General features: G+C 52.0%; 1 protein-coding gene and 3 long non-coding RNA genes across 4 annotated transcripts; all 4 read right to left on the reverse strand.

Annotated features, from left to right (window-relative positions):
- Nucleotides 1-973: 973 nt before the first annotated feature.
- On the reverse strand, nucleotides 974-1,757 carry LOC308057338. The gene is made up of 2 exons (XR_013925228.1): nucleotides 1,715-1,757; nucleotides 974-1,159 (listed from the first exon to the last, which is right to left on the reverse strand). It is a non-coding gene; the product is annotated as an uncharacterized lncRNA (long non-coding RNA).
- LOC308057337 lies at nucleotides 1,749-2,475 on the reverse strand. Its single transcript, XR_013925227.1, has 3 exons — nucleotides 2,427-2,475; nucleotides 2,193-2,325; nucleotides 1,749-1,833 (listed from the first exon to the last, which is right to left on the reverse strand). It is a non-coding gene; the product is annotated as an uncharacterized lncRNA (long non-coding RNA).
- A 194-nt stretch (nucleotides 2,476-2,669) lies between these two features.
- LOC308057343 (fas-binding factor 1 homolog) lies at nucleotides 2,670-15,633 on the reverse strand (the record flags this gene model as incomplete). Its single annotated transcript, XM_080411464.1, has 23 exons — nucleotides 15,228-15,633; nucleotides 14,712-14,772; nucleotides 13,804-14,194; nucleotides 13,186-13,266; nucleotides 12,281-12,400; nucleotides 11,270-11,423; nucleotides 10,907-11,040; nucleotides 10,362-10,464; nucleotides 9,839-10,234; nucleotides 9,111-9,188; nucleotides 8,720-8,814; nucleotides 7,949-8,007; nucleotides 7,129-7,230; nucleotides 6,903-7,037; nucleotides 6,600-6,700; nucleotides 5,960-6,166; nucleotides 5,318-5,425; nucleotides 4,871-5,010; nucleotides 4,463-4,581; nucleotides 4,211-4,333; nucleotides 3,669-3,854; nucleotides 2,732-2,908; nucleotides 2,670-2,675 (listed from the first exon to the last, which is right to left on the reverse strand). The coding sequence occupies exons 3-23, from the start codon at nucleotides 13,943-13,945 to the stop codon at nucleotides 2,670-2,672; spliced, it is 2,766 nt and encodes a 921-aa protein (XP_080267590.1). The 5' UTR covers nucleotides 13,946-14,194; nucleotides 14,712-14,772; nucleotides 15,228-15,633.
- Nucleotides 15,634-15,659: 26 nt separating this feature from the next.
- Nucleotides 15,660-16,848, reverse strand: LOC308057339. The gene is made up of 3 exons (XR_013925229.1): nucleotides 16,762-16,848; nucleotides 16,394-16,421; nucleotides 15,660-15,683 (listed from the first exon to the last, which is right to left on the reverse strand). It is a non-coding gene; the product is annotated as an uncharacterized lncRNA (long non-coding RNA).
- Between the last annotated feature and the right edge of the window lie 10,625 nt (nucleotides 16,849-27,473).

Genomic DNA, 27,473 nt, shown 5'->3' on the forward strand with positions numbered 1-27,473 from the left:
TACCCTTCCCATGGGATTCGAAGGCTTGCTGCCCTTCGCCCCCATCTTCTGGAATATCCACAAACATACACTCACTCGCTCCCCTTGTTCCTGGCCCAGTCCCTCGCGGGAGATGGGAAACGCAGTACTTAAGAGTCCGCACTCGCTTGGTTCAGTATATCGAACCTCTCACTCGTTATATTCCAGGAAACCCAATCCCGCCCGAACGGCAAACCCGCGAACAACTTCGCAATATACTTACGCGTCCTGCGTCTTCGTCCGGACTCCCGTGCACAGAATTTTTATGGGATTTTACCAGGTTCTCCTTTGCTCATTATTCTAGAATTTAGGTTCGTCGGTAAGGTTGGAGTAAGCTGTTGGTCGCGGGGCCGCGAAATGTCGCGGGGCGCCTCCCCGGAGGACCAAAGCCCACTGTTCCTTATCCGAGTCACGGCACCAGAAATTGTTATAAATTGAGACCACAACGGATCATAATCCAATTAAAATTTTATTAATTATAGCAAGTAGAATATGAGCAAAGACAGCGCTGGACAGCAGGGGAGTCTGTGCTCCACCAACTGCCGCCCTGAGCAGTTCAAACAGTCCCTTTTTATACATCTTTACCCGTGTTCATGAAGTAGTGGAGGTATTGACCCTTCACTCATATATCCTTATGTGGGGTTGTCTGTCTTGTTTCTGTCGGTTCCTGGACATCTGGCGGTTATCTTATCTTTCACAAGCAGTGTCTGGTAGCTGTTTGCATAAGCGTTTTCATATATTTTGTTGCCTAAACTTTACATTGAGCTTAACATAAATCTTAATAAACAATACCCTAGTCCATAGTTTCTCACACCCACGGTGGCCACTGCCTCCCAGCAGTGCCTGCCAGGTGGCCAGGGACACTGGCCCTGAGGGATGGAGGCCAGACTTCCCAGCCCAGGGATGGATTTCACGCTCTGAACACTCCGAGGTTGCTTTTAAAGAGGACACTTCCTCAGCAAAGAACTGGGATTATTTATTGTTTGTTTTCCTCCACAGCAGCCTCCTGCGGGGACAGGCACAGCCATCCCTTGGGGTGCGTGGGGATGCCACCTCCTCAGCCTGACAGAGATGAAGTGTTGTAGGTTGCTTTCTTCAGGGTGTCCAGGAAGAACTGCTCCTTCTCTAAGAAATCATGGTCCTAAGAGAGGGATAGATGGCACGGATATCAGAGTGCCACAGAAATGGGGTCACAGGCCAGGGTGCTGCTCGCGAGTGATGGGAGTATCCCAAACCCTCCTCCGTGCGGCGAGCAGCGGGCAGGTACCCATCTGTGGTAGCCCCCGGGGTGTATGGGCTCCCCACAGAGCCCATAACCTCACACTGAGTGAGGCCCACAGAGGAAGGCTCAAAGAGCATCCCTGCCTGGGGAAGGACCCAGCAGGGAAGGAGGGGGCTGAGGATGGGGACATCATGAAGCCAGAGCCCAGCAGAGCTGGCTTCTGCCACCCAGGGATGGGGCAACGCCATCAAGCCAAGGATGTTATCAACCAGCCTGAAACAAGCCGTGAGGACGCACCAACCCTTGCTGCTGGTATCACTCTTCTAGGTGCCCACGGCTTCTGCGAGCCCACCCAGCCCAGCAACGATCTCACACCCACCCTGTGGCCGTCAGGCTCAACCCAGGCTTCACCCAGCCCTGCTCCCACCCAGCTGGTCTGAAGCCCTTTCCAGCCCTGGTTTCCCACCACCTCACCTGCTGGGCCCTGTGCTTCAGCAGCAACAATGTGGCGTAGAGCTTGGTGGGGCCAGCCCCAGTGTCCCTGCTACCCCCTGGGTTATGCCAAGGGAGCGCGCTGGTGGGAAGTGGAAAACCTGGAACAAGAGCCCAACCGTGTGGTACCGCTGCCGTTAGAGGAACAGCAGACGGACAAGTGTCCCTTTTTTTGCTGCCTGCATGTCCCTGCAGCAGGGTCCTCCCCAACCTCCCACTGCAAACGGCCTTTAATCCACCTGCCTCTCCCTTCCTGCCCCCTCTGCCCCCTCCTGGCACTGCCCTGGCTCAGAGGTCTCTGCTGAGCTCCTTCAGAGGATGTGAGGAGGCCAACTCACATCTGAGTGTGTGATGAGCCCCCAGGAACATCCCAAGCCTCCTGAGAAGTGGAATACAAGTGCAACTGGCCCCCAGCATGTCCCGTCCCCCCCCTCCCCCAGCAGCGTGCAGGAAGCCTTACACGGTGTGCTGGAGAGGCCTCTCCTAGGGGCACTGAGGCCCTGGTTTGTGTTCAGCAGCATCGCAGAGTTGGTGGGCAGTTCCTCACGTATCTGTTCGAGCTGTCTCCTCTGGCGAGCCATGCTCAGCCGCTCCTGCCCCATCCCCGGGAGAAAGAGAGAGAAACTGTTGGCAAAGGTTCAGGCCCTTGGCACAGCGGCCCCAGGCCAAGAAGGAAAGGCAAGGGAGTATTTGCCTCGTGAAGACGCTGTTCCTGCTGCTTCAGCTGCTCCAGCTGCTGCTCCGTGACCTGCAGCCTCCTCTGGTGCTCGGACTCTATCCTGCACGCCTCTTGCAGGGCTTGCTCCCCTTCCTTGTACTTCTGGGACGAGAGCTGCAAGGCAGAGCAGCTGAGGAGGCTGGGGACAGGGACCCTCGCTGCCCTGGGGCAGGGCTCCTTTGTGCACCCCCTGTTCCCCTCCCAGGACAGCGCTGGGATTCAGCACTCAAGGAGGGATGTGAAACCCCAGCTGTGAATTGCAGCGCAGATGCTTCACTTACCTTGGTCGTGCTTTTAATCTGCTCCTCCTGCTGCTGGATGCGCAGTGTGGCCCTGTCCACCTTCTCCTTCTCCAGCCTCAGCTCCTGCCAGGACTTGTCCAGCAGCTCCCTGTCCCTCACCAGCTGCTCCTCCCTGGTTTTCAGCTCATGGCTCCAGATCTTCAGCTCTGCCTGCTCCTAGGATGGGCATGGGGAAAATCAATGCACTACCTGCCCTATCCTGGACACTATCTCATGTCCCCCCAAGTGATGGGAGAGATCTGCCCCTGTTTTCCTTCTTGTGTTTGCCAGTTTGGGGTGCAGAGCAACACCACCAGGTACCCAACCAATGCTCTCATCCACCCACCCTTGGGCACCAGGGTTGGCAGAGCTGGGATTGTACAGGCACACACACACACACACACTCCTTCCCCAGAAAGGACGGAGCCCCTCACCCATGCTACACACTCTAAAACATGCTCAAGGCTTGGCAGTTTGTCAGCAGTGGAAACACCCAGCCTGAATGGTTATTTTCCACCCTGGTAGCCCTCAGAAATGCAGCCCTGCCACAGTCTGTGCCACATATCTCCTCTGGACAGCTCCAGGGGGGAGAACTGGCTCCAAACATGTCCCCATGGCATGGGGAGGTTCTGTTTAACCCACCATGGGGGTTTCCTCTCACCAGACTTACAATGGAGGCGGCTGTGCCTGGTCTGGCTGCCCAAACTCCTCACAGGCAAAGGGGAGAGACAGAGGTGACTGATGCTTCAGTCAACATCTAAAACAGGCTGGTGGAGGCTGCTCCTGGAACAGCCCGATTCTCACCACCGCAGTGATGTCTCTTAAAACTTGTTTTAAACACCTGAAGGCAGGGCTGAACATCTCCCCGGTGGGCAGGACCCATCCGTGAGCTGCCAGGTGGTGCTGGAGGCCATGGAGAGGGGCTCTACTGTGGTACCTTGGCCAGGCTCATGATGGTGCCCTCTCTCTGTGAGTCCATCTTCAGGGCTCGGTCCATGTTGCGCTCCATCTGCTCCTTCCTCAGCTGCTGCTGGGTGTGAAATTCAGCCCACTCGGCTGCCAGCTTCCGTTGCTCCTGCGAGCACTTCTGCATCACGGACTTCTGCTCTTCCAGCAGAGCACTCTGGGGAGCGTTGCCAGAGAGGGAGAGAAGAAGCACTAAGTCCCATTCGCCACAGGATTTTTCTCCTTTAACCCATCTCTGCCGTGCAACATCTAGGGGCTGGTTCAAGCCCACGGTGCCTGGTGTGAACCCTGTCACCGTGAGCTCTGGTCCCGTGTTCCTCAAGAACCAGCACGTGCCATGCGCACACACCGCGGCCTCCTGCATCCGTGAGCCAGAGGGCTGGCCTGACTGCGATTCCCCCTGTGTGAGGCTGAGGAGGCAGAGAGCTGCAGAAGGATGCTGCAGCCCAGCACCCAGCTCTTGCCTCCACCACACAATGCAGTGCAGCCCTGGAGATGTCTGCCCCACCTCACCTTCGCCCTCTCCAGCTCTGCTCGCTCCATGGACAGCTGCTGGGTCATGACTCGCCGCTGCTCCTCCAGTGAGTGCTGCAGTAATTCCACTTTGGATTGCTCTGCCGTTGCCCTCCATCGCTCCTGCGTTCAGACACAGAGGTGACAGATGCTATTCACAACCTCCAGGCCAGGAACCTCCAGTTTGTGAGACACATACCCCATACCCAGACAGGAGGGCCGACCCGGGCAGAGGACACAGTGTGGGCTCACCTGCTCCAGCAGCCGAGTCTGCTCACTCAGCCTGGCCTCCATTTTAGCGATCACCTCCTGGAGTCGGCTCCGCTCCTCCTCCATGTCCCTCTGCTGCTGCGATAGCCTGTCCTGGAGCACTTGGGGAGAGGCACGAGCAGCATGAGGCGGGAAGTTCTTCCCTTCTATCCACACCATGTTCACAGAAAAACTGTGTGTGTTTGTGCTCATCACCCCTGGCACATCCCCAGGACACTGCTTTGTAAAGGGAAGACCCCGAGATGTCCAGTGACCAAGGCAGGCAAGGCTTTGCCAGCCTCAGCTCCCAGCCTCTGGCTGACTCAGAGCAACTTCTCCTTGTTTTCTGGGTACCCCCAGCTCCGGTGGAGACCCCGCAGCCGTTCCGGCACAGAGGAACAGCAGACATACCCTTGAGCTGCTCGTCCCGCTGCCGTACCCCCATGGCCAGCTCCTGGGAGGTGGTGTGGTGTGTGGCCTCCACCTTTCGCGAGAGGTCATGCAAGTTGCTGGAGAACTTCTCCATCCGCTCGATGATGCCATTCAGAGACCTGCAGAGAGAAGTGAGGGGAGGGTCACCCCTGTGGGACACACTTCATCTCACCGCAATGGAGAGGGGGATATTTGGTGGCCCAAAGGCCGGGCAGCCCTGCCCTGAACCTCTCTGGGTCACAGCAGAGCAGTAGGAAGATGCAGCTCCTGCTTCCGGGGGGCACTGACGGGTATTACACAGCTCAGCATCCCCGCAGGCAGAGGGTGGGAGAGGGGATGGCCCCTGTTGCCATGGTCCAAGCCTGGTTCGTGTAGGACAGGGAATGCTGTGGCCAGGGACCAATGTGGGAACACAACTGTCAGTACCTGGTGTACGATGTGGCGCTGGTCACTGCATCGATCTCCTGGTCTTTCAGCCGCTTCAGCCGCTGGAGCTGCTCTTCGTGGTCTTTGCACATCTCCTGGACAGACACCCTGCGGGACACGGGGAAGGAGCCTGCCACAGGCTGGCACAAACCAGTGCTCCCCATGATAGGCATTGTGGGAGAGGCTTGGTTGTGGGGCTGAGAATCAGGTGCCAGGAGCTGAGCTGGCATGGGGGTCTGTCCTGGGGCATTCCACTGACAGGCATCCACATTTGGGATGGGCCCAATTTTGGGGTTATGAGCTCCTCTACCAAAAACTGATTTGTCATTGACCCAAACTATGTGGACATCAGTGACTCACTGAACTCACTGACCTGAATAAAAGAGATTTGGGGGAAGATAAAACATTGGGTTCAGCATCTTTCAAAATACAATGCATTCACTCTGAAACCACGTCTCCAGTCAGATCTCCCTGTGTCCACCTACAAAGCAAATCCCCGTTCCAAAAGGCACCAAGCTGCCCACAACCCAGTGCTTCTGGAGTCTGGTTTCTCCTTTCACCATGTCCCCAAACCACTCCCTGGTTCCTTCGCTGAGACTGTGGGTACCAGCCACACGTGTGTGCCACTCGTGCCACTCTCACCTCTGCAGCTCTTGCAGACGCTCCATCTCCAGCTTGTTCTGCTGCTCCAGCGTGGCCAGGCGCTGCTGGTGCTGCGCCAGCAGCTCTGCCCGTGCCCGCTCCGCATCCTGGCTCTGCAGCAGGAGCTGAGCCATCAGCTGCTCCTTCTCCAGCCGCAGCCTCTCCTCCCGCTGCCCGTAGGTGTCCTCCACCACCTTCACCTGGTTCCTGCCCCGAGAGGTCACAGCCAGGAAGAAGTGTTGCTTCCACAGCAATACCCAGCACTCCCCCCCCCCCCCCCCCCCCCCCCCCGCAGAGCGCACACAGGGGTTTGCGAGCAGATCAGTGTTGCTGTGTGCATGGCAAAACACGCAGACCTGAGCCTTGAACCCTCCTGCTACTGCCCACTGTGCTGCCTGGTTGGGGGTGCGCTGGCAATGGGACCAGCCCCTCCTCCTTGTCACCCAGGGGACAGTGGTGGTGAGAGTGGACTCCCATGTTGGCTCACCTGTGGGGCTGCTCTCTGCCCCCACCACGTCCACATCGACATGGCTCTGCGCCCACCTGCCCCAGGGGCGGATTTGGGAAGCATCCCAGCACTCCCACCCCAGGAGAGACAGAGCTGTAGGCGAGGAGGGAAGCACAGGTGAGAGGCTGGTACCTGTGGGTGCTCTCAAGGAGATTCAGTTCCTCCTGGTGCCGCTGCTGGAGATTTTCCAGCAACAGTTTGTGCTGTGTCCGCTCCAGCTCCAGCATTCGGACCTGCCAGGCACCCGGAGAGAAAGTCCTTGTGCTGCCCTGGGGACAGAACTCCCACAGCAGCACTTGGTGGCCATAGGCGTCTCTGGACAGGGAGGTTTCACCTCTCTCCCCTGTCACCCTGATGCTATTGGGACAGGATATGGCTCCTTCTCCTCCCTCTGGGTCACCCGTGGTCCCCCATTCAGCAGGCAATGGGGCTCACCTGGCTCTCCAGCTCTGCCACACGGGCCTGGGCGCTCAGCAGCGCTGCCTGGCAGCCTGATGCATCCTCATGGAGCTGGGCTGCGGGAGCCCCCTGCCTCGTCTCATGCTGCAAGCCCGGGGCTGAGAACTCTGCCTACAAGGATGGAGAGAGAAGATCGAGGCCCTTCAGGATCAGTGGCTTTGTGGTGCGGCCATCAGCCTCCAAAAGAAGGCACCTGCCTTACCTGCAGCTGCGGGGCAGCCTGGACATGTGCCCTGGGTGCAGGAACCTGCGGAGACACAGGGATGCTCTCAGGGAGGTAAAGCCCTGGGGAGAACATCTCCTCCTGGCCTGGAAACGGCGATCCATCTCCAGCCTACTGCAGTACCACCCCCACCCCCTCCCCAGCCCAATCCCCGTGCTGGCGTGGGTCCCTTCTCCCCAGGTGACACTCGGCAGCCCCCACCCCAGACACAAGCATGCTGCGCTCTTCCTTCTCTGGGGGCAGAATCAAGGCTGAGACCACAAGCCCTCTGGGAGACAACATGTGTCCCACCACCAGGGCAGGGCGAGGAGCCCAGCTGGATGAGAAGGAGAGGCTTCAAAGACCAAGCAAGAGCTGCCTTCTCTGTGAAAGGCTTCAATTCTCCTTCAGTTGTCTAGAAATAATCTCAGAGCATCTTCAACACTATACTGGGGAAAATCAACTGAAGAAAAAGTCCTTTATCACCTGGAGCCTCTGTTGTCTAGTTAATATAATATGTATATATGCCTGGGGAACTGTGTAAATGCTGCTCAGGCCATGCAGGGCTATAAACACACATGATTTACAAAGCATCCATAGCACCCATGCTTTGGCCTGATAAACGCAACTTGTGGCACCTCAGGGAGCTCCAAACTCTTTGCCTCCATGGACATGGCTTCCCAGAGATGCAAAGTGGGGCACATCCTTCCTCAGGCCGAGGGAGCACGGACAGAGCGGGATGGCGGCGAGTCGGCAGCGGAGGGCTCGCGATCGCTGCCCTGATCCTGCACCGCTCGGGGCACGGACCCAGCACACCTACCTGAGTGAGTGGGGCAGGGCCTGGTGCCTCCTGCTTTCCTGGGAATGAGCCTGTAGAGGCTGAAAATTGGACAAGTCCATGATTCGAATATAGCAATGGGAACCATCCCCTCCCAGCAGGATGAGGGCCTGGGTCTCCTGGGCACAGCGATGAGGGTCGCGCTCCGCTCTGGGAGCTGGCAATGAGGGCAGAGGATCAGACAGGCTTGTCCGTGTCTGCATCCCCACTCCACACACAACGGTGGGACTCTGCTCTGCAGAGTAAATCAAGGGACAAAGCACAGCTCCTCCTCCATCTCCATCACCTAGGGAGGAGACTGGGTCCCCTAAGCCACTTTCAGCGGCCTCTGAACCGGCGCACAGCCACAGCCCAGAGCAGAAGGGGGTCTTTCCAGCACATAGCACTGGTGGGACAAGTGTGGGGGCAGCAAAGGGAAGACAGATGGGGCAGCGTGAACTTATGCACACCCATTGCTCCGGCAAAGCGAGTCCCTCACAGCCTTCCGAAACCCCAAAGGCAGCACTGCGGAGCTCAGTGTGCCCCAGCACACCAGCTGACATGGGGATGGTGGGATCCTGCAGCTCAGCAACCTGCTCCGACAATGGCTGGTCAAAGCCTGGGCAGCATTCATGTGGCCAAGGGAAGTGCTGTGGTTCCTGCCTTTTTTGGGGGGGTTGGTTTTGGGTTTTTTTCAGGGCAGGGAGACCCTTCTCCGCATACCAAACTGTACAAATCTCTGCTGCCCGAACCGTACAACCACAGGAAACGCACCCAAGGCACCGGCATTTCTGGAGGGATGCCCCTTTGCAGGATCCGATGGTTGAACCGAGGCTTGTTTCGTGGTGCTGAGCCAGGGGACCGGTTGCCTGCGTGGGCACAGAGACACAAGTGATGCACAGCAGTGTCACAGCGCAGGGAGAGGCACGCAGACATTATCCCGCTTGGCATTTTTGCAAGTTTAAAGCTTGGCTGTCGCACTGCGATCGAACAGGCAAGGGCCCGACGATCCTTCAGCGCTGCCTTCCTTCCCGGTTACACAGGTCCCAGACCAAAGTGGTCACGGCTGGCTACCAGCCCTCCCCGCTCCCCCACCTACACATGCAGCTGCTTCCCACAGGAATTCTCCCTTGTGGAGGTGTCTGAAAGGTGAAGGAGGCCTCACCTGGAGCCATCTGCACTCACTGCCTGGTCCTGCGGGACAGCTGCCTGCTGCGGTGCTCCTGTGGGGCTGGCTGGCTGGCTGCAAGCAAAAAACATCCCATGGGGGAGAGCCCAGGAGGCAAGGAAAGACAAGATCCTTTCCCTCAACACCAGTTCCTGCCTTGCAGGTGAAAACCTATCCCACTCAGCTGCGGCAGGATTCAACCTGTTGGCTTCAGAGGGAGCAAAGACACCTCAGAACCTCCATCTCTGGAGGAACACCAGTTCCTCCTTGCTGCATCCACCCCCTTCCCCTGGGCAACATGCCCCTGCCCACGACACACGTGGCTGCTTCTCTGCAATTCACTTCTGAGTCCCATCCCAATGGCACAAGCCTGAACCTGTCTGTGCCAACTCAGCTGGAGGAGGTGGTTTTCCTGGAACTAGGAGGAACGAAGGGGAAAGAAGGCAGGAATGAGGAGCATGCGTGGAGCTCGTGGGGGTATGCTGATCCAGGACAATCCCACAGGACCTGGGGCAGCACGTGCAATCTCAGCCATGACTAGGAGAGCCCAGAGGTGCGATGGCCCTGCAGGCTGCACCAGTGGGAGAAACCTCTGCGTTATTAACCCAACCCGAGGCAAGAGAGCACTTAAAATGGATTTCTTAAATCCGAGCAGAGGATTTCTGAGACGTCCTGTTGGAGCAGCTGCATGATGGGAGCCCTGTGGCCACCAGCTGTGCTTTTACCTGACAGGAGCGTGGGGATCCAGCCCTCCTTCTGGGGACTCCAAGGGCTTGGCACTTTGCTCCTGAGCCTTCGCCTGTGCTTGGGCTTTCTTGCGAGACAAGGCAGCGCTCAGCCAGTTGTCTTCCTCCAGCGGGTCAGGTTTAGCCAGCGCTGCCTCTGCAGCCGGGAGCTGGCTGGTGGGGCCGGGCTGCTGGGCTGTGCCAGGGCTGGGGTAGCTCACTGCAGGATTGGCTTTTGCTGCAGATGTTGGCTTCGCATCCATAAAATCCTCATCTTTCAAGCCCAGCCAGTCACCTCGAGTCCGGCTGCTCCGCACAGGGCTGTGCCTGGCTGAAGGAGGAGATTTGGAGCGGGGTTCTGGTTTTGGTTCGCTGCTGTTCTCGGCTGGAAACCTGCTGCAAGGAGAAGCAGTCACATACGTGCCTGTGAGAGGACCCCGGGGACCCTGCCCGGGGACCCTGCCCGCTCTGCCACGGGGGCAGCGTGGCTGCTGGCTGGAGCTCCACACGCACAGCACAATACCTCACAGGCTGCCTCCTCGCCGGCTGGCCCTTGGGCATGGAGGCCACCGTCGGCTGGTACGCTCCAAAGACAAAATCCTCCTTGTCCCAGCCGTCTTCCTTCTCTGTTCAGACAAGCAGCTTTGAGTCAGCGCCTAGAGGAGCGGCTGTTTGCAAAGACACCAGCCCTCCTCCTCCTCCCCTGCAATTCCCACTGCGATTGCTGCCTCTGGGAAGACACAGCTGGAAACATCTTCCCTGGAAACCTGCAAGCAACGTGTCTCCTCCACGTGGCTGGGAAAAGTTGCTTTGCTGAGAATCAGTCCATGTCCAAAGGCAACTGAGTTACAGCTGCTGTGCAAATGCCCCCAGGCTGCCTCGAAGGCAGGGTACAACACTTTTGCATCAGTCACCTTTGCCCCAGAGCTGACTGGGAGCCCATTAGCCACCCTGCTGACCACTACAGAAAGGGTATTTCCCCTTCAAGGACATTAGAAATCAATCTCGCCCTCCCAAGCCAACGCCATCACCTCTGCAGACCTTCCCAGCATCCCTGGCCACGCTCACCTGGCTGCTTTTGGTACTTCTTATCCAGTTTGAACTCTCTGCGCTCTCCTGTGCCTGGCTGTTCCAGGATTTTGGCCACGGAATTTTGTCCCAGCAACTCATCCAGCTTGGAGCGGGCTGGCCGGAGCACCTCTCTGTTGGTGACACAGTGGCAGATAGGTTTCCCTGGGAGGCAGGGCTGTTTCTTGTCACACAGCCTTGCCAGGGTGCTCTGGCTCTTCTCTGTGAAACGAGGCTGCTCTTGCCCCTTTCTGGGACCCACAGGCAGAAGCTCCAGCATCCCCCCCCCCACAGCATGCTGGCACCATCCCAACGCACAAGCCATCCCCTGCTTTACTCTCACTGCCTCTTCATTGCCCTTACTTTTCTGCCTTCTTTCCCTGCTTCTCAGCTCCTTTTGAGCCACTGCCAAGTCCCAGCGCATGCATCAGGTCGTCATCAGTATCTTCAAAAGTGAGCTCAGCCCTCCTCTGGACCGGGGCCACGGTGTGAAGGGGCGTCTGGGGTGGAGGTGGCTCTGTGGATGGGATCACACATGGTAAAGGTTTGATCAGGGCTTTTTTTTTTTTTTAAACAGGAGATCAAAGCATCCCTGCCTGCTCTTATCTCTCAGGACCATTTAAAAAGTAATTTTTAAGATCAGCGAACAGATCTCACAGCAAGTAACACAGCGGCAATGCACTACTGCCTGGTCTGCAGCCATGCATCCACTGCTGGGACACTGCTGGGTGCCACTGACACTGGGGTTTCCAGCTCTGGATAACGCCAGGAGCTTCTTTAGCTTTGAAAGTTTCCAGTCAGATAATTCCTGTCCCCTTTTGCCTAAAGTCCCTCTCTACCAACACACCTTAGACCTTGCCCTAACCCACCAGCTGCTACTTGCATCCAGAGTAGATTTATCAGGGTGAAAGGTGATTTTAGGGGACCCTCAGACCCATTAGCATCCCTGCTGCAGGAACAAGAGGGACAAGTGCCTGTAACACAGCCACAGCTGGATCCCACCCAGAGGTGCCCCAGTTGTGGTGTGGCACGGACTGGTGCTGCTCTCAGACACGCAAATCCTGACCCAGAAAATTTGTTCTCATTTGGCAATGCGTGCAGAACGGGCTGGATGAGGTCAAAGGTAAGATCAGAGCCTCCATTCCTGGAAAGGAAAGCTCAGCTCCATAATCTGCGGCGCACTGCAAGTATCAAGCACTTGGTGAGCTGTGGCACAATTAACCCTGTTACCAAGCTGCTCTATAAATTACGTTACTGGCTAATAAGAGGTAGGACTAGGTGGCTTTCAATGTAATCATTTTGGATCTCACACAGACTAATCCATGCTGCTGATTTATGTAATACAAAGAGGATGCACTGAGCAACCCCACTTACCTTTCTCTTTGCTCTGTTCTGGTTTTTCCTCAGAGCTGCTTTTAGCGCCTGTTGGAGCTGGTTTCTTGGGAGCATCCTGCTCCTCATCAGACAAAAGTCCTGCCAAAGGATCATCTAAATCTGGGAATTACCCAGCAGGTACAGGAAAAGAGAATAACAAAACAAACAAACAAACGCAACGTTATTTAGAAGAAGAGCTCTGCACTACGCCAGCCACTGTTCCCCACAACGTGCACGTGGGGACAGCAGAGTGTATCTGCCCAAAGCCATGAGCGCGGGTCCTGCAGGGACCTGGGATACCCTTGAGTCTCCCTGAACTTCAAACACTCAAAGACTTAGATTTCCGTTCAGTTTTTCCACGTTTTCATCCTCCTGGAAGAAAATAACTCAAAAATTTGGGTGCTTTAATGCCTGAACACAGCTTAGGCAAAGAAAAAGGGGAGAAAGGCCACCTAAATCACCTAAAGCCCATTAGGGTTTTTTTGTTTTTGTTTTTGTTTTTTTTTTTTTTTTAAACAGATTTTAACAGATCCTGATCTTTGTTAAAGCACAGGCTTTGAGAACCAGATTTCAGCTGTGCCAGGAAACCACTCCCCTGTTCAGAAGCTGGACAGAATCCCCCCTGACACAGGGGCTCCCAAGTGTTACAATCATTAAAAACCAAAGCACATATAAAAATGCAAATGCCCCCAGGAATCACCCCCCAGTCCTGTCCTGGGGAGGGCCTCGAATGCAGAGGTTTTTTTCCCTTTGGTCACCTCTGAAGGATTACATTTGCACTAGCATCATAGGGGTGAAGGACTCCGTATCTTATTAATCAGTCAAGCCTCCAGCTAACCGAGGAGGCAAAGAGCACGGGCAGAGCCCCCAGTGCCCCCCCGCAGCCGCGTGAAGTGAGATCCCACCTTCAAAGTTAAATTTCTTGTTGTGTCGGGGAGCGGCAGGGGATGAGAGCGCCTTCTTTTCCATCGCAGGCACTTTCTCTCCTAGAAAGAGAGGCCACGGCTCTCAGAGACAAGGTACTGCAGAAATGCCCCGGTCCCACCCTAGCTAAGGGTCGCTTTTTGGGTGGCAGCCCCCTAAAAGCACCCGCTGTGATGGACAGACCCCCCCACAGCCCTGCCAGGTGCACATCTCTCCGGAGGGGTCTCCTTGCAAGCAGAGGAGAAAAGGGCCAGGGGAAGATCAGGGCACTTTAGGGGCTGGCAGATCTGAAATGCATCTCCTCTGGCTCTCCTTGCCCCCAGAGCAGGGGGCTCCCCACCAGAAACACTTTGCACCGCCCCAGGGAACAGCCGAGTGGTGTTTTGGTGGGAGGTGGCAGCGGCTGCTGGTGTGAGTGACGTCCAGGGATCTCCTAAGGGATAACACATGGCCAGAATAACACTCCTGCAAAAAGCAACCAGGAAAAGCATTTTAGGGAACAAATCCACTTTTTGCTCCGTATCCCAGATAAGGATAGGAAAATATCCCTGCTCGTTTACAATCAGGGTGTGAAAAGAATAGCAGAATCTCCTTTTTACCTTCCTCAGGAGCTACCAGCTTCCCTGTGTTTTTTACTCCTCCTCCCAAGAAGTCACATTTCCCAGGACCTTTCACAGTTGCCTTCCCTGGCCCAGAACTGGGTTTCGGGATTCCCAGGAGATCAGCTTCCATGTCGTCCATATCCTGGAAAGCAAGAGGACAAGGATGGGGAGCAGGGTGAGAGCTGCTTCTCCCTTCGGAGGCTGGTGCTGGAGGCCATGGCAGCGCGCTGGGGCGGAGATGGAGGGGATGGATGGAGATGGAGGGGATGGATGGAGATGGAGGGGATGGATGGAGATGGAGGGGATGGATGGAGATGGAGGGGATTTAAGGACTTGCCTTCAGGGTCTGCAGCACAGCTTGTGGGTCTGTGTCGGAGACACTGGATCCCTGCATGCCAGGGAGGGGAGACATCAGAGGGGAAGAGATTTTTGGAAACTCCTCACCCCTTACCCCATATCCCTTGATATCTGTTTTATGAGATAGAAGAATCCAACTCCTCCTGGTGTCCTCCTCTCTGGAAACCCCCTGTGCCCCAATTCCTTTGCTGAGATCCTGCTGCCTCTAGGAGAAGCATCAGGAAAACCCAAGGCCGTTGCTCTGGGTGAAGGTCCTTCCTACAACACTTTACCCAAAGTGCACGCAGGAAGGCTGGGCTGCAGCAGCACATGCCCCCCAGCTTTGCTCCATCTCACCCAAGGCACCAGGAAGCCCTTCTTCCACCACCACCCCCGCCCTGTCCTGTCTTCCCCACCCCACTGGGATGCTGGAGAGGGGTTACCTCTTCAGCCAGACATCACAGCTCATCGCTGGCACGCCACTGCTGACCTGGCCGGGGTGATACCGCCGCAACCTTGGCCCGGCTCAGCCCCAGCCCTCGGGACTCCCAGGCTCTTTCCTGACTCACCTCTGCAGAATTTATGTCCTTCGCAGGGAGTCTGTCGAAGAAATCATCTTCTAAAATGGACCTATGACACAAGCCCGGGGGTTAGCAGCACCACACGTGAGCTCGGCCAGTGTGTCCAGGGACAGCCAAGCCAGGCCAGGCAGCGGGAGGCAGAGGAGACCACACAGGGCTGCCACACCAGCCGCATCGTACAACGCAGAAAATGAGGCTAAAATAGCACTGGGATAAAGGACGGCAGTGCTGGCACTGCTCTATTTAAGCAACTGTTACAAAGCAGATTTACAGAAGATGTACAAGGCTGGGGGACACCCAACTCTTGCTGGAAAGCTTCGGGCTCTGGGCTCCCAGTTCCCAAAGGCATCGCAGAAGATAACTCGCCTTCCCAGGCAATCACTGTTGGGGCAGGGAGGGAGGTGGAAAAGCCAAGGATGGGGCAGATCAGAAGGATTTGGGGAGGACAAAGAGATCTTCAAGTGAGATCTCTCACAGGAGAGGCTGTGTCTGAAAGGCACTCACTTCTTTCTGGCCTGCAAGCCAGTGTCCTGGGCTCTCCTACTGCTGCCCACAGCCGGCTGGGAAGCTTTGGCAGATTTAACAGAGGTTTCATCTGGAAACAAGACAGGGAGAGATGAGGATGATGGACACGGGCATATTCCTGACCTAGGCACTCCAAAGGGGGATCTGCTGTCTACCCCGGGGCCACAGAGGCTTTTAATCAGAGGTGAACTTCACTTTGCCTCCCCAAAAGCTGATGTCCAGCCTATTCAATGGCCTCTGACTCCGAGAAGCCCTGCTCCCTGCTCCATCCCCTCCTCACAGCTGGAGCCCCCTTGCAGATCAATGGCTGTTGCACCAGCACCTCCTGCTCCCAGGAGGGGAGTAAGAATAGAAGGACGCTGCCCTTTCAGCTGAGAAGAAGGTTCGTTTTACCATCATAGCCCAGGAGGTCACCAAGTACATCATCGATGGAGCCTGAAATGAGACAAATTAAGCTGTTGAGGCAGGTGAGCTCACCAAGCAGGCATAGGAAAGCTCCCAGTTTCAGTATGGCTTGCTCTTTGGAAATCTGCTAGAATAAAGTTTTGGTCTTAAGCATCATCAGCGTCAGGCCTTCCTTGTCAGTCTAGAGAGAACTGCCAGGACCTGATCAGTATTTTGTGGATAAAAAATTTAGCTTCACTTAGCCAGAAATGGGGTATCTTTATCAAATGAACCAGCTGCTTTGTATTCAGTTAGTCACTGGCCACAAGCAGCACTTAACCTGTGAGCTCTCACCCCGCAGGATCTCGAGTCCCTGGGCAACCCCAAAAGCACTGCTTCAGTATCAGGGGCTGCAAGAGGCCTCCAAACAGTATCCCTCCAAACAGGGATAAGGTGATGGGAAGAACTGAAACAAATGCTTATATTCTCCCCTGAATTTGGGAAAGCCCACAAGAAAGGAATGTGGGACCTCAATAAACAAATCCGCTTGATGTGAGAGGCAGGTGAAAATTTCTGGTTCAGGAACGACATGATGATGCACTCAACCATCTGCAGCTTTCAGACAAGGATCATGAAACATTTCAGTAGCCAGGACTGCCACCTGAGAGTGTCGTCGTCCCCCCCCCCCCCGCCCCAGGCATTCCCAGCAGATCGAAGCACCTACGGACAGCAAAAGGAAAGCCTGCAGCATATGTACGTACCTCTTAAACTTTTCTTGGGTTTTGTAGCCTGGGGAGAAAGAAAAATTCCCTCATTAGAAAATGAAGCAAGTCTGTCCTGGACTTTCTCAAAACACACTAAAGCCAGAGGCAGGTTTCTCCAGAGCATCCCATAAACAGCAGCGAGGCCCTCCTCCTGCCCGTGCTGTTTGGGAAATGACACGTGAAATGCAGAACTACAAAGGTATTTCCAACTTCAGAGACACGGGTGAGCACAGCCCCTCCCGACTGCCAGCTGGGCAGGACCCTCCAGCCCTTGGGATCACTTCTGCCTCCAGGCAGAGCTGCCAGAGCATCAGATCCGGATTTCCCAGCCCCGCCTCAGCCCCGCACCGCAGGGCCACGCTCACCATCAGCGTCCGTTTACGGATTCTTCTTCCACGTTGCAGGGGGACCCGGCACCACTGGTCACATCCACACCAACCTCCTGCCTGAAGGGAGAGGAGGGTTCCCCGATGTGCCACCACGGCCAGAGGCACCTCTCCCACAGAGATGTCCCTCTCCGGCTCGGGGGGCTGCAGCCTGCCAGGCTGGCTCCGCGCCGCGCCCACCCCCCGAGCCCCTCTCAACAAGGCTCCATTTGAGTCTGAAAAACACCCCCCCCCCCGGCTCCCCAAACCGGCTTCGTGCTCCTGCAGCCCGGGGGGGACATCACACCCCCCCACAGGGAACCAGGGAGGGTGAAGGTTCCGGCCGCCCCCGACCCCAGCACAGCCCGGGGCGTCCCGCTTAGCCCAGAGCCTGCGGAGCAGCCAGTGGCAGAGGGAGGGAAACCCCCCCACCCACCCCCCCTTGGGTCCGGGGCACCCGCGGGGACCTGGGACAAGCAAAGCGCTGCTGGAGGCGAGGGGTGCGCGGCCCGGAGGCGCGGAGCCCCCCACTTACCGCTCAACCGCTCCCCGGCTCCGCCTCTGCGCATCCCGTTGCCATGGCGCCCGCTGCCCCCTGACCCCGGCGCCCCGCGCCAGCGCCCGCCAGACCCCGAGCCCGCAGCCCCCCAGGGCCGAGCCCGCAGCCCCCCGAACCCGCAGCCCCCTCACCCCCAGCCCCCCGAGCCCGCAGCCCCCCAGCCCGCACCGGTAGCACGCCGGACACCCGCCCCCGGAAGGCCGCGGCTCACCCGGCACGGCGCGGCCCGGCCCGGCCCCTCCCCCCCCGCGGGACGATGGGATGTGTAGTCCCCGCCGGGCCCCCGGAGCTGGGGGTGCCCCCAGCGCTGCACCCCCCGCACGAGGGGCTGACAGCGGCTGCGGTGCCCCCGGCCACCCCCAGCACGTGCCCTGGCACAAAGCGGGGCTTTAACGCCCTGGCCTGGTGTTTAATTGTTGTTAATTGGCGCCAACAAGGAGCAACGCCAGCCCTCCTTTCGAGACCCCCGGGCACCAGCGGGAGCACAAGGAGCCAGCCCCAGGCCAGGCACCGGGGGATTACAGCCCCCAGCCCCGCCATGGGGCACCCAGCGCCCAGCCCCCTGTGGAGCACAGCAGGCTGGGCGCAGGAGACCCCGGCAGCCCCCCCGTTGTTATAAATTGAGACCACAACGGATCATAATCCAATTAAAATTTTATTAATTATAGCAAGTAGAATATGAGCAAAGACAGCGCTGGATGGCAGGGGAGTCTGCGCTCCACCAACTGCCGCCCTGAGCAGTTCAAACAGTCCCTTTTTATACATCTTTACCCGTGTTCATGAAGTAGTGGAGGTATTGACCCTTCACTCATATATCCTTATGTGGGGTTGTCTGTCTTGTTTCTGTCGGTTCCTGGACATCTGGCGGTTATCTTATCTTTCACAAGCAGTGTCTGGTAGCTGTTTGCATAAGCGTTTTCATATATTTTGTTGCCTAAACTTTACATTGAGCTTAACATAAATCTTAATAAACAATACCCTAGTCCATAGTTTCTCACAATCCCCCCTTTTTCTTTTTATCCTATTGAGCTTAACATAAATCTTAATAAACAATACCCTAGTCCATAGTTTCTCACAATCCCCCCTTTTTCTTTTTATCCTATTGTTTATTAGACGCTACTTTCATTCTCGGCACTGCAAGTAAACCTTTTTCCACAATCCCAACATTTATCATAACACTCACAAGGTAATACGTCACAATTACAATAGGCATAGTTGGGTAATACATATAATAATAACATACAAAACCAAAACTTAAAAATAAAACTTTTTCTTAACACATTCCCTTTTTTTTTTTTTTTTTTTAACATGCGTCACTATCATGGCTAGACTATAGGGATTTCGCATGCGCGGTCTTTCCAGATTTTTCCAACACATTCTGTGGGGCTTTAAAATCGCGCATGCGCATGTTCAAAGGTATACACGGACCATTCGCGTGATCAACAATGGCTACTGCGTGCCCAGATGAAGTCCCAAACCCATTTCCCGAGCTTACCACTCCGGTAAGTCTGTTAATGGTAACATTTATGGCACTATGGCTAAATGACAGGTCCCTGTTTTCAATGTAAGGTTTTCTTACCACCAGACCACCACATCACCTGCCAGAGAAGAAGGGTCTAGAGTGGACATTTCGCCCTCTGAACATTCTGTAAGGTGAGTGTTCTCAAAACGTTTAACCTATATGGTTCATTAGAAAGAAGATCAAAATTTTATATATATATATATTTTTTTTTTTTTCCTGTTGCTGTTTAGGCAGAGGGTGCGTTTTTCTGTTGTCTCATGTCAAGAACTTATGGCGGAGGTGAAAAAGTATAAAAGGCGTTTCCATATCCTCGTCTTTGCGTTCCTGGCGCTTGTTTTTGTTGCTATTCTATTTTTTTTTTTTTACTCAGCTTACATTGTTATCTGAATTGTTAAGAGTCAATTGTTTCCAAATTCTTGTTGGCTATTAAAATGTTATTTTGTGTGTACATTTTGTCATACTACTCGCATTTGTTTAACGCCATCGGGTGAAACCATAATAGCAAATTGCATGTTAGTTATAACGTGTTGAATTAATCTTATAAAACATGGAACAGCTCATGGCAAAAACAATAAGGTGGCTAATCCACATAACAAATAAAATAGGATTCGTTTTACCCAGGGGCTCCCGAGAAGCCAGGAAAACAAGTCAATATTCGTCTTTCCAAGTTCCGACGGGAACATGGGCTAACTTCCCTGTCTCTGATGTGATTTGTTTAACTACCTCACCATTGTCATCACTTTTCAAACAACAATTGGAAACATTTACTTTATCACAAACACCTCTTTCTTCGGCTAGCAGGTAATCGAGAACCATCCTGTGTTGATAAGTTGCATTTCACGTCAAAAGCTTTAGCTGTTTGATTAGTAATAATTTCCAAGACAGCCTGTAGACGAATGATATGATTCAGGTTGTAGATAGGTTCTCGAGCACCGTTAATAAGTTCATTAGGATTCCAAGTTGCGGGTTTATAATACTGTATGATACGTTGGGGTGTCCATTCATTTAATAAATATTGGTACCCCCTCAATTCTTGGGAGTCTGGAAAAATCAACTTGCCATTGTTGCCCTGGCTAATTTTCAAACACATTTCACATCGCTGAGTCACCTGTTTTATTACAGTATACAAGTTCTGCCCTATCAATTTCTGATTTAGACTTTTATATAAATTATCAGCTCCCCAATGCATCCTATTATGTTCTATTACGGCTGTGGTCCATATTAAATTGGATGGTACCGCTATACGACCATCCCTCAAATAAGTCCACTTATTTATTTTATCATTCATGTCCTGAATGACCTTTAAGTTTTCTTTAGAATAATTTGGCTCCTGATCTGTACTTACAGTTTGGATTTTACCATCTGGTATTAAGGATAATTCCTTCTTTCCTACCTCTTCTGCTACTTGTATGGCTTCATGGTCGGCCAGGCGGTTTCCAATTTCCAAATCAGTGCCTTAATGGGCCATCTTATGTTCTTCCTTCCTGGACGACCCTCTTATAACAGAGGGGGCCATTCCTCACATCAAGGTCTGGCATGGCATATGTCCCCACCGCTCAACGCCTACTGGGTTGCAGCCAGAAGCAGAGCTCAAGATCCTTCTTGGTGGCAAACACAGAGGCCAGCCCAGTCTTGCCCTTGATTGTGGTAGGAGGCACTTGACCAACCTTATTCCTTGTACTTTGTTGTCAATGCAGAGTTTCATCTGCGCATCCCATAACAAGTCACAGTCATGGTAAAACACAGATTTACATTAGTAGAACTACTACAGAGTGTATTTTATTTTAGTTTTTATGCAATATTCCCCACAGCCTTGCTGACCAAGGGATATTGTTTTACCTGAACTAGGCAGGCCTCCTGTTTATCATTTTTACTGTAACAGGGAAAGCATTTTTCCCTTTACTTGGAATTTACTTTCAGATATACCTGGTTAAAGATTTCTTTTACTTCAGGGAGGTCCTCTCTTCCACTTTTCTGTTGAATTAAAGATAAGCTCAACATCTTAGTTAATTGATCATTTTTAACTTTTGGTTTCATTTCCCCTTCTTTAAACGTCTAGATGTTCTAATAAATCTCTTCCCAACAAAGATTTTGGTGAATTTGGCATTCTTATTTGTTTTCTTAGTTTGTACTTTAAAGGTTTCAGGATATTTTCCTGGTGGCCAGCAGCTCCCACAACTGTAACAAATTCTTTTCACTGAAGTTTAACACCAAATAAGTTGGTTTTGTATTCACCAACTTTTCTACATCACGATTACCTTAGTAAAAATCAACTCGAACCTTTATCCAGTCCTATTCACAACTGACTTTCAAACATCTAAATTTCCCCATCAGAGATTCACCTTTACTCTCCTCAGACCCGCTGCCTGCCCTAGAGGGGCCGTTACCGGTCCTGTTGTGCTGCAAATGCTGCAGCAATCGGGGTGACATTGTCAGGTCCTTCTGCTCAATCGTCAGCAACAGCAACCCCCTCCTCCCCACCATCAGGAGGATTCGGGGCAGGAGATGCTCTTCCTGCTCTGCAGGTTACACAAGCCTACCTCTGCAGCAGCACTTCTATTTTACTCTTTCTTACCCTGAATGCAAATCTGCTACTTGTTGCTTTAAGTCTGTGTTATTACATATCAGCCTTCGCAGGCAAACAGCAAACACCCTGCCATGCATCCAGCGTGACTCAGCCGCACCTTCGAGGGGCTACGGGGCTTTGTACAAACTCACCCCAATACTTTAACACTTTCACAGGGTCTAGATAGCAGCGGGAGGGGAGTGAGGGAGGTGGTAAGAGCTGGGGGGGAGGAGGGCGGTGGAGGTGTATACGGAGGGGGAGAGGTAGGGATCTCATCCTCACTTCTATTCTTCTTCTTTTTCCCCCCTTGTTTTCTTTTAACAGGAACACGAGGGCCCTAGTTTCAGACCCTACCCATAAGGAAGCATACTCACTTTCCTCCAGGCAAAAGGGGTCTTTTGAATTCACATATATATTCAAAGCCTGGCATATCCAGTCTTCAGATGCCCCGAAGACCGGTCAGTAGAGGTGGTCACCCCTAATTTGTTTCCCACCCCAAACTTCCATACAGTAGTGTATCAATCTTACTTTACTCTTACCCTGCCTAGAAGGGTACGCATCCCAAAATTTTATTGTTAGTCCTAGCGGACTCTCCGGTGGTATCTGTGGGAGCCTAATCTGGACCCCAGAACCACCCACGGGATCACAGGGCTTTGCTTTTCCTCTGTCCCGTCTTCCGAGGCGCCTTCTTTCACTCACGCACTCGCTTCCCCTGGTTCGTGGCGCAGCCCCCCACGGGGTCTGGAAACCGCACTACTGAGGGTCCGCACTCACTTCGCCCTCCCTGGGCGTCTCACACAAGCCCGCTTCAGGATACCCAACCCCAACCGAACGGTTCACCGGCCTATACTCACGCGTCCTGCGTCTTCATTCGGGCTTCGTGCACAAAGATTACGGGGTAACCGGTTTTATTTGCTCACTGTCACATTTGAGGTTCGTTGGTAAAGGATTTGGCGTAGAAGCACCCCGACAAGGGCCGCTTATCCAGCGGGGCGCCTCCCCTGACACGGTGACGTACGGAATTAGACTCTATAACTCGAAAGTTATAAAGTAGGTATGTTTATTGCGCGCAGATGCACAGGGGGATCGCTCCTCCACAAGCGTGCATACCCGAAGTGACGAACCATCCCACATTTATACAATGAAACAAATGAATATTCAATTAACGCCTATACATATTTGTTACCTAAACCCCGCTTCGTATGTTAATTAGCTTATCAGTCCGTTTCCTGGAATGTGGTGGTCTTGCAGGTTTGTAGGTGATTCATGTTCTTGTGACCATCCGATCTTCTTCAGCAAGGAAACTTAGCACTCCCTCCCTCTAGATAGCATTGGAATATCTCTCATCCTTTTCTCATTCTTTTTTAAATAGCCCCTTTGTTAGAGAAAGAAGGGCAGGCGTCTCCCCGTCTCCCCTTTGTTAGAGGAAGAAGGGCAGGCGTCTCCTCAAAACTGTAGTTGTCTCCTCAAAGCTGTGTGCCTATGTGACCAGACACCGCACCCATGACCAGTCACCATACCCACATTCCTTGAGCAGACATATACAATCACAATCGATGTCCATTGTCCCCATTTCACACTATTTCTCCATATCAATCCCCCCTTTTCTATCAAACTAAGTAAATTCTTTTACTTAAGCAGTCTTCCGGAATGATATAAAGCATCATACATAAGTGTTACCCTTTTAAACTAAAGCATCATACATAAGTGTTATCCTTTTAAACATTCTCCAAACCCACAAATATAACATAATGGTTAGTATTAAGGAAATTCCTCAACTGATCAATAAGATCACAATGGGGTGTACCATAGTGTTAAGAATTCCTGTTGCAGAAGGTGACCAGCCAAAAAGAGTATCTCACCAATTATGGTTTCCATCTTGTTCTACCTTTTTTAAAACTTTCTTGATCCCCTCTACATCGTGATGGATCATAAGAAGAGTTTCATGTCCCTTTTCTTTGGTTTCTTTCAGTATACGTTGTAAATCTGCATGTTTTAATAGTTCTTTTATACTACTTATATTTAGTAGGAATTATCATCTGTGATAGGGTAAAGTTGGATTTTAAGAATTGATGAGACACTACTGGGGCTGAGTAACTAAAATCGCATCCTGTGATAGTAGTAAAATTACAAATACAATAATTTGAATATTGTGCAGTCTCCTTTACCTCCCCATCTACAGTTATTGTGTTACACTTAGTTCTCAAACACGCACATTCCTTCCTTGCATATATAATTACTGTTTTCAAGTTTGCGTTTGGTTGGGCCTCGAAATGACATATTTTCTGATCTGTATCTAAACAAGTATCCTGGGCCATTATAGTATTGCTTTCACAGAGGAAGCCCTGCTGTTCTCGCATAATACAAGATTCTTAATCTACTGTTTGCCACTTGTCACCTATCTTTCTGGCCCATGTTCTATGTTCAAAAGGATATTTTCCTAGGCATATTATAAAGATGGGCTCGGTTAAGGTAAAATTGTGCCAACATTCCCATGAATTAAAGCACATGGTTGTATTTAGAAGGGTAAATTCCTTATCTACCTTTCTGACATTAATCAGGGTGTCTCCTGAAATCTTGGTGTTATCTTTTTCATTATATGTTTGACACCCTACTTTTATCCTATCTCCTAATTTTCCCCATAATTGGTCGACTTTGTGTACATCCTCCTAATCCCATTGATTCCTTTGGTACACCTCATTTTCAGAAAAAACAACCATAGCTAGTTTCGTCTTTGAGTCCACCTTTCCCATTCTTCCAGTGTGTTTTTTCTGGGCATGATTCCAAGGCCAGTTATCAGGCTCTTGGTTGTAGGCAAGAGAGAGGGTACAAAAAACCACAAATGGTTTAAACCCACTACTGATCATTTTAAGAATCTAAACGTTCCTCATATATACATATAAAATCTGTTTTGATCAGAAATATCTTTGTTTGAGTTGGGGCTTACTGATAACAAGTTGGGCAAGACTGGCCACTGGCTCAGTCCCAGACTCTTTTGTTCTATATTGTTTGTTGTGGTGCCCTTCCCATATGGTGGATCCACAACCGCTCAGGTTCACTTACTTGCCACCCACATTATTCCCATTTGTCCGAGTAAATTTGAGTTTCAGTTCTTTTTTATCTGGGGTTACTCTCCACGAAGTTGCAGGGGCTTTCTTGATCCGGGTATGGTGAATCCAAGAATTCTGTCCCTCAACCTTGATTGCAGTGTAGGTGGTGAGTAGGACTTGAAAAGGTCCGGTCCACTGTGGTTCCAGGGTTTTATCTGCAAAACACTTAACATATACATAGTCCCCTGGTCGTATATCGTGAACAGGTCCATCCAGACCCCTACTGTGTGTTCCCATCACATGCTTCTCAATTCTCATTAATTGTTTGTTTAGTGCCACCATATAGGAAGTCATTGTTTCTTCACCAATCTGTGAAGACGTCCCCTTTTGTACCCCATAGGGTCGTCCATACAAAATTTCAAATGGGCTAAGCCCCTCTTTTGCTCTTGGTCTAGTTCGAATTCGTGTAAGAGCTAATGGCAAAGACTGGGGCCAAGTTAGATTTGTTTCTTGACCTAGCTTGACAATCTGTTGTTTGATTAGATGATTCATCTTTTCCACCTGGCCACTTGATTGTGGTCGGTATGGGGTATGTAATTGCCAATCCATTCCTAGATGGTGGCTGATCTGTTGCACTATTCTGGACACAAAATGTGGTCCTCTATCCGAGGACATTACCGCTGGGACTCCAAACCTAGGTATTATCTCTTGGAGCAGTATTTTGGTCACTTCCCGGGCTTTAGCAGTTCTGCACGGGAAGGCTTCTGGCCAACCTGAAAAGGTATCTGTTAGTACCAATAAATATCGATACCCCCCTTTTTTAGGAAGTTCCGAGAAATCAATCTGCCAATGTTGCCCTGGAACATTTCCTTTCCCAATTTTTCCCAACTTTGGCCCCTTGGTAATCTTAGGATTAGTCTGGAGACAAAGATCACATTGTTGGGTTACTTGTCTAATAGTAGTATACAAATTTTGTGCTATTATGTTTTTAGTGAGATCCTTATATAGAGCTTCTGCCCCCCAGTGCCTTTTTCTATGTTCTTCCCGAACTACTGACCATACCATGTAGGAAGGAATCACTATTCTCCCATGTGAGATTACAGCCCACCCTTCCTCATTATATGATCCCTCTAGGTCAGTTTGCGATCTTCTTTAGTATAGTCTGGTTTACCTTCTAGAGATATTTGTCCATCGGGTATTAGCGCACCCTCTACCTTGATTGCTTTTCTGGCTGCCTGTTTTGCTTCCCTGTCCGCCAGTTCATTTCCTCTTTCTAATTCTGTGCTCACTTTCTGGTGTGCCTTGATGTGCATAATTGCCACCCTTTCAGGAAGCTGGACCGCATTTAGGAGTTTCAAAATTTCTTCCGCATGTTTGATGATTTTTCCTTGGGAGTTTAACAGTCCCCTTTCTTTCCATATTGCTCCATGAGCACGTACCACTCCAAAGGCATATTTAGAATCAGTCCAAATATTTATAGGTTTTCCCTGAGTTTTCTCCAGAGCTCGAGTAAGGGTTATGATTTCAGCCTTCTGTGCCGAAGTGTCAGCTGGTAGCGGTCCCGATTCTATCACTTCTTCAGAGGTTGTAACAGCATATCCAGAATGTCGCTTTCCATTCAGCATATAGCTGCTCCCATCCATGAACCAATGTTCAGCTCCATTAATAGGAACATCCTTGAGATCTGTCCTACTAGAATAAGTGGCTTCGATTGTTTCTAGACAGTCATGATCGACTGATTCGCCAACATTCCCATTAAGAAACGAGGCCGGATTGACGATGTTTGTAGTCACGATCTCAACGTCATCTTGTTCCACCATTATGGCCTGGTATTTTAGGAATCTCTGTGGGGAGAGCCAATGCCCCCCTTTTGTTTCAAGGACTGCAGACCCTGTGTGGGATACTAAGACAGTCATTTTCTGGCCCAAGGTAAACTTCCGGGCCTCCTGGATGTTTAGGATGACAGCTGCTACTGCTCTCAGGCAACCAGGCCACCCTTTTGCAGTGGCATCCAGCTGTTTAGAGAAGTATGCCCCTGCCCGTCTGTATGGTCCCAAATCTTGTGCCAGTATTCCTAATGCCATTCCCTGTTTCTCATGGGAAAATAGGAAAAATGGCTTACTCACATCAGGAAGTCCTAGTGCTGGTGCCGACATCAAGGCTTTCTTCAGTTCATGGAAAGCTCTGTCTGATTCAGCATCCCACTGAAGATCCTTCTGATTAGCTGCTATCAGGGAATATAATGGTTTAACAAGCAAGCCATAATTACATATCCAAAGCCTGCACCATCCTGTCATTCCCAGAAATGTCTGCAGTTCCTTTACAGTTCGTGGTCGGGGGGCTTGGCATATGGCTTCTTTTCGGGCCTTCCCTAGGACCCGTTGTCCGGCACTGATCTCGTACCCTAGGTATGTGACTTGTTGTAACACCACCTGTGCCTTCTTCTTAGAAACCCGATATCCTTGTAGTCCCAGAAAGTTCAGCAGGCTCACAGTCCAAATAATACAAGATTCTTCGGTTCTGGTTGCAATAAGAAGATCGTCTACATATTGTAACACTTTCCCTTCTCCTGACGGTGGTTCCCATAACTCCAAATCCTTTGCTAATTGGTTTCCAAAAATTGTGGGGCTATTTTAAACCCCTGTGGCAACACCGTCCATGTGAGCTGGGTCTTTCGACCGCTTCTGGGATTTTCCCATTCAAAAGCAAAAATTCTTTGGCTGGCTTCGTGGAGAGGGAGGCAAAAGAAGGCATCTTTTAAGTCTAAAACTGTGAACCAAGCTAGGTCAGGTGTCAGGGTGGTTAGTAAGGTATAGGGGTTAGCTAGTACAGGATACAGATCCTCTGTTATTTTGTTAATGGCCCTTAAATCCTGAACTATCCTATAAGACCCATCAGGTTTTTTAACTGGGAGGATAGGTGTGTTAAATTCTGACTCACATTCTTTTAGTAGTTTTAATTCTATGAATCGCTCTATATTTGGACGAATTCCTTCCCTATCTTCCCTTTTCAGTG

This window comes from Falco punctatus, assembly GCF_963210335.1.
Source record: "Falco punctatus genome assembly, contig: scaffold_105, whole genome shotgun sequence".
NCBI lineage: Eukaryota > Metazoa > Chordata > Aves > Falconiformes > Falconidae > Falco > Falco punctatus.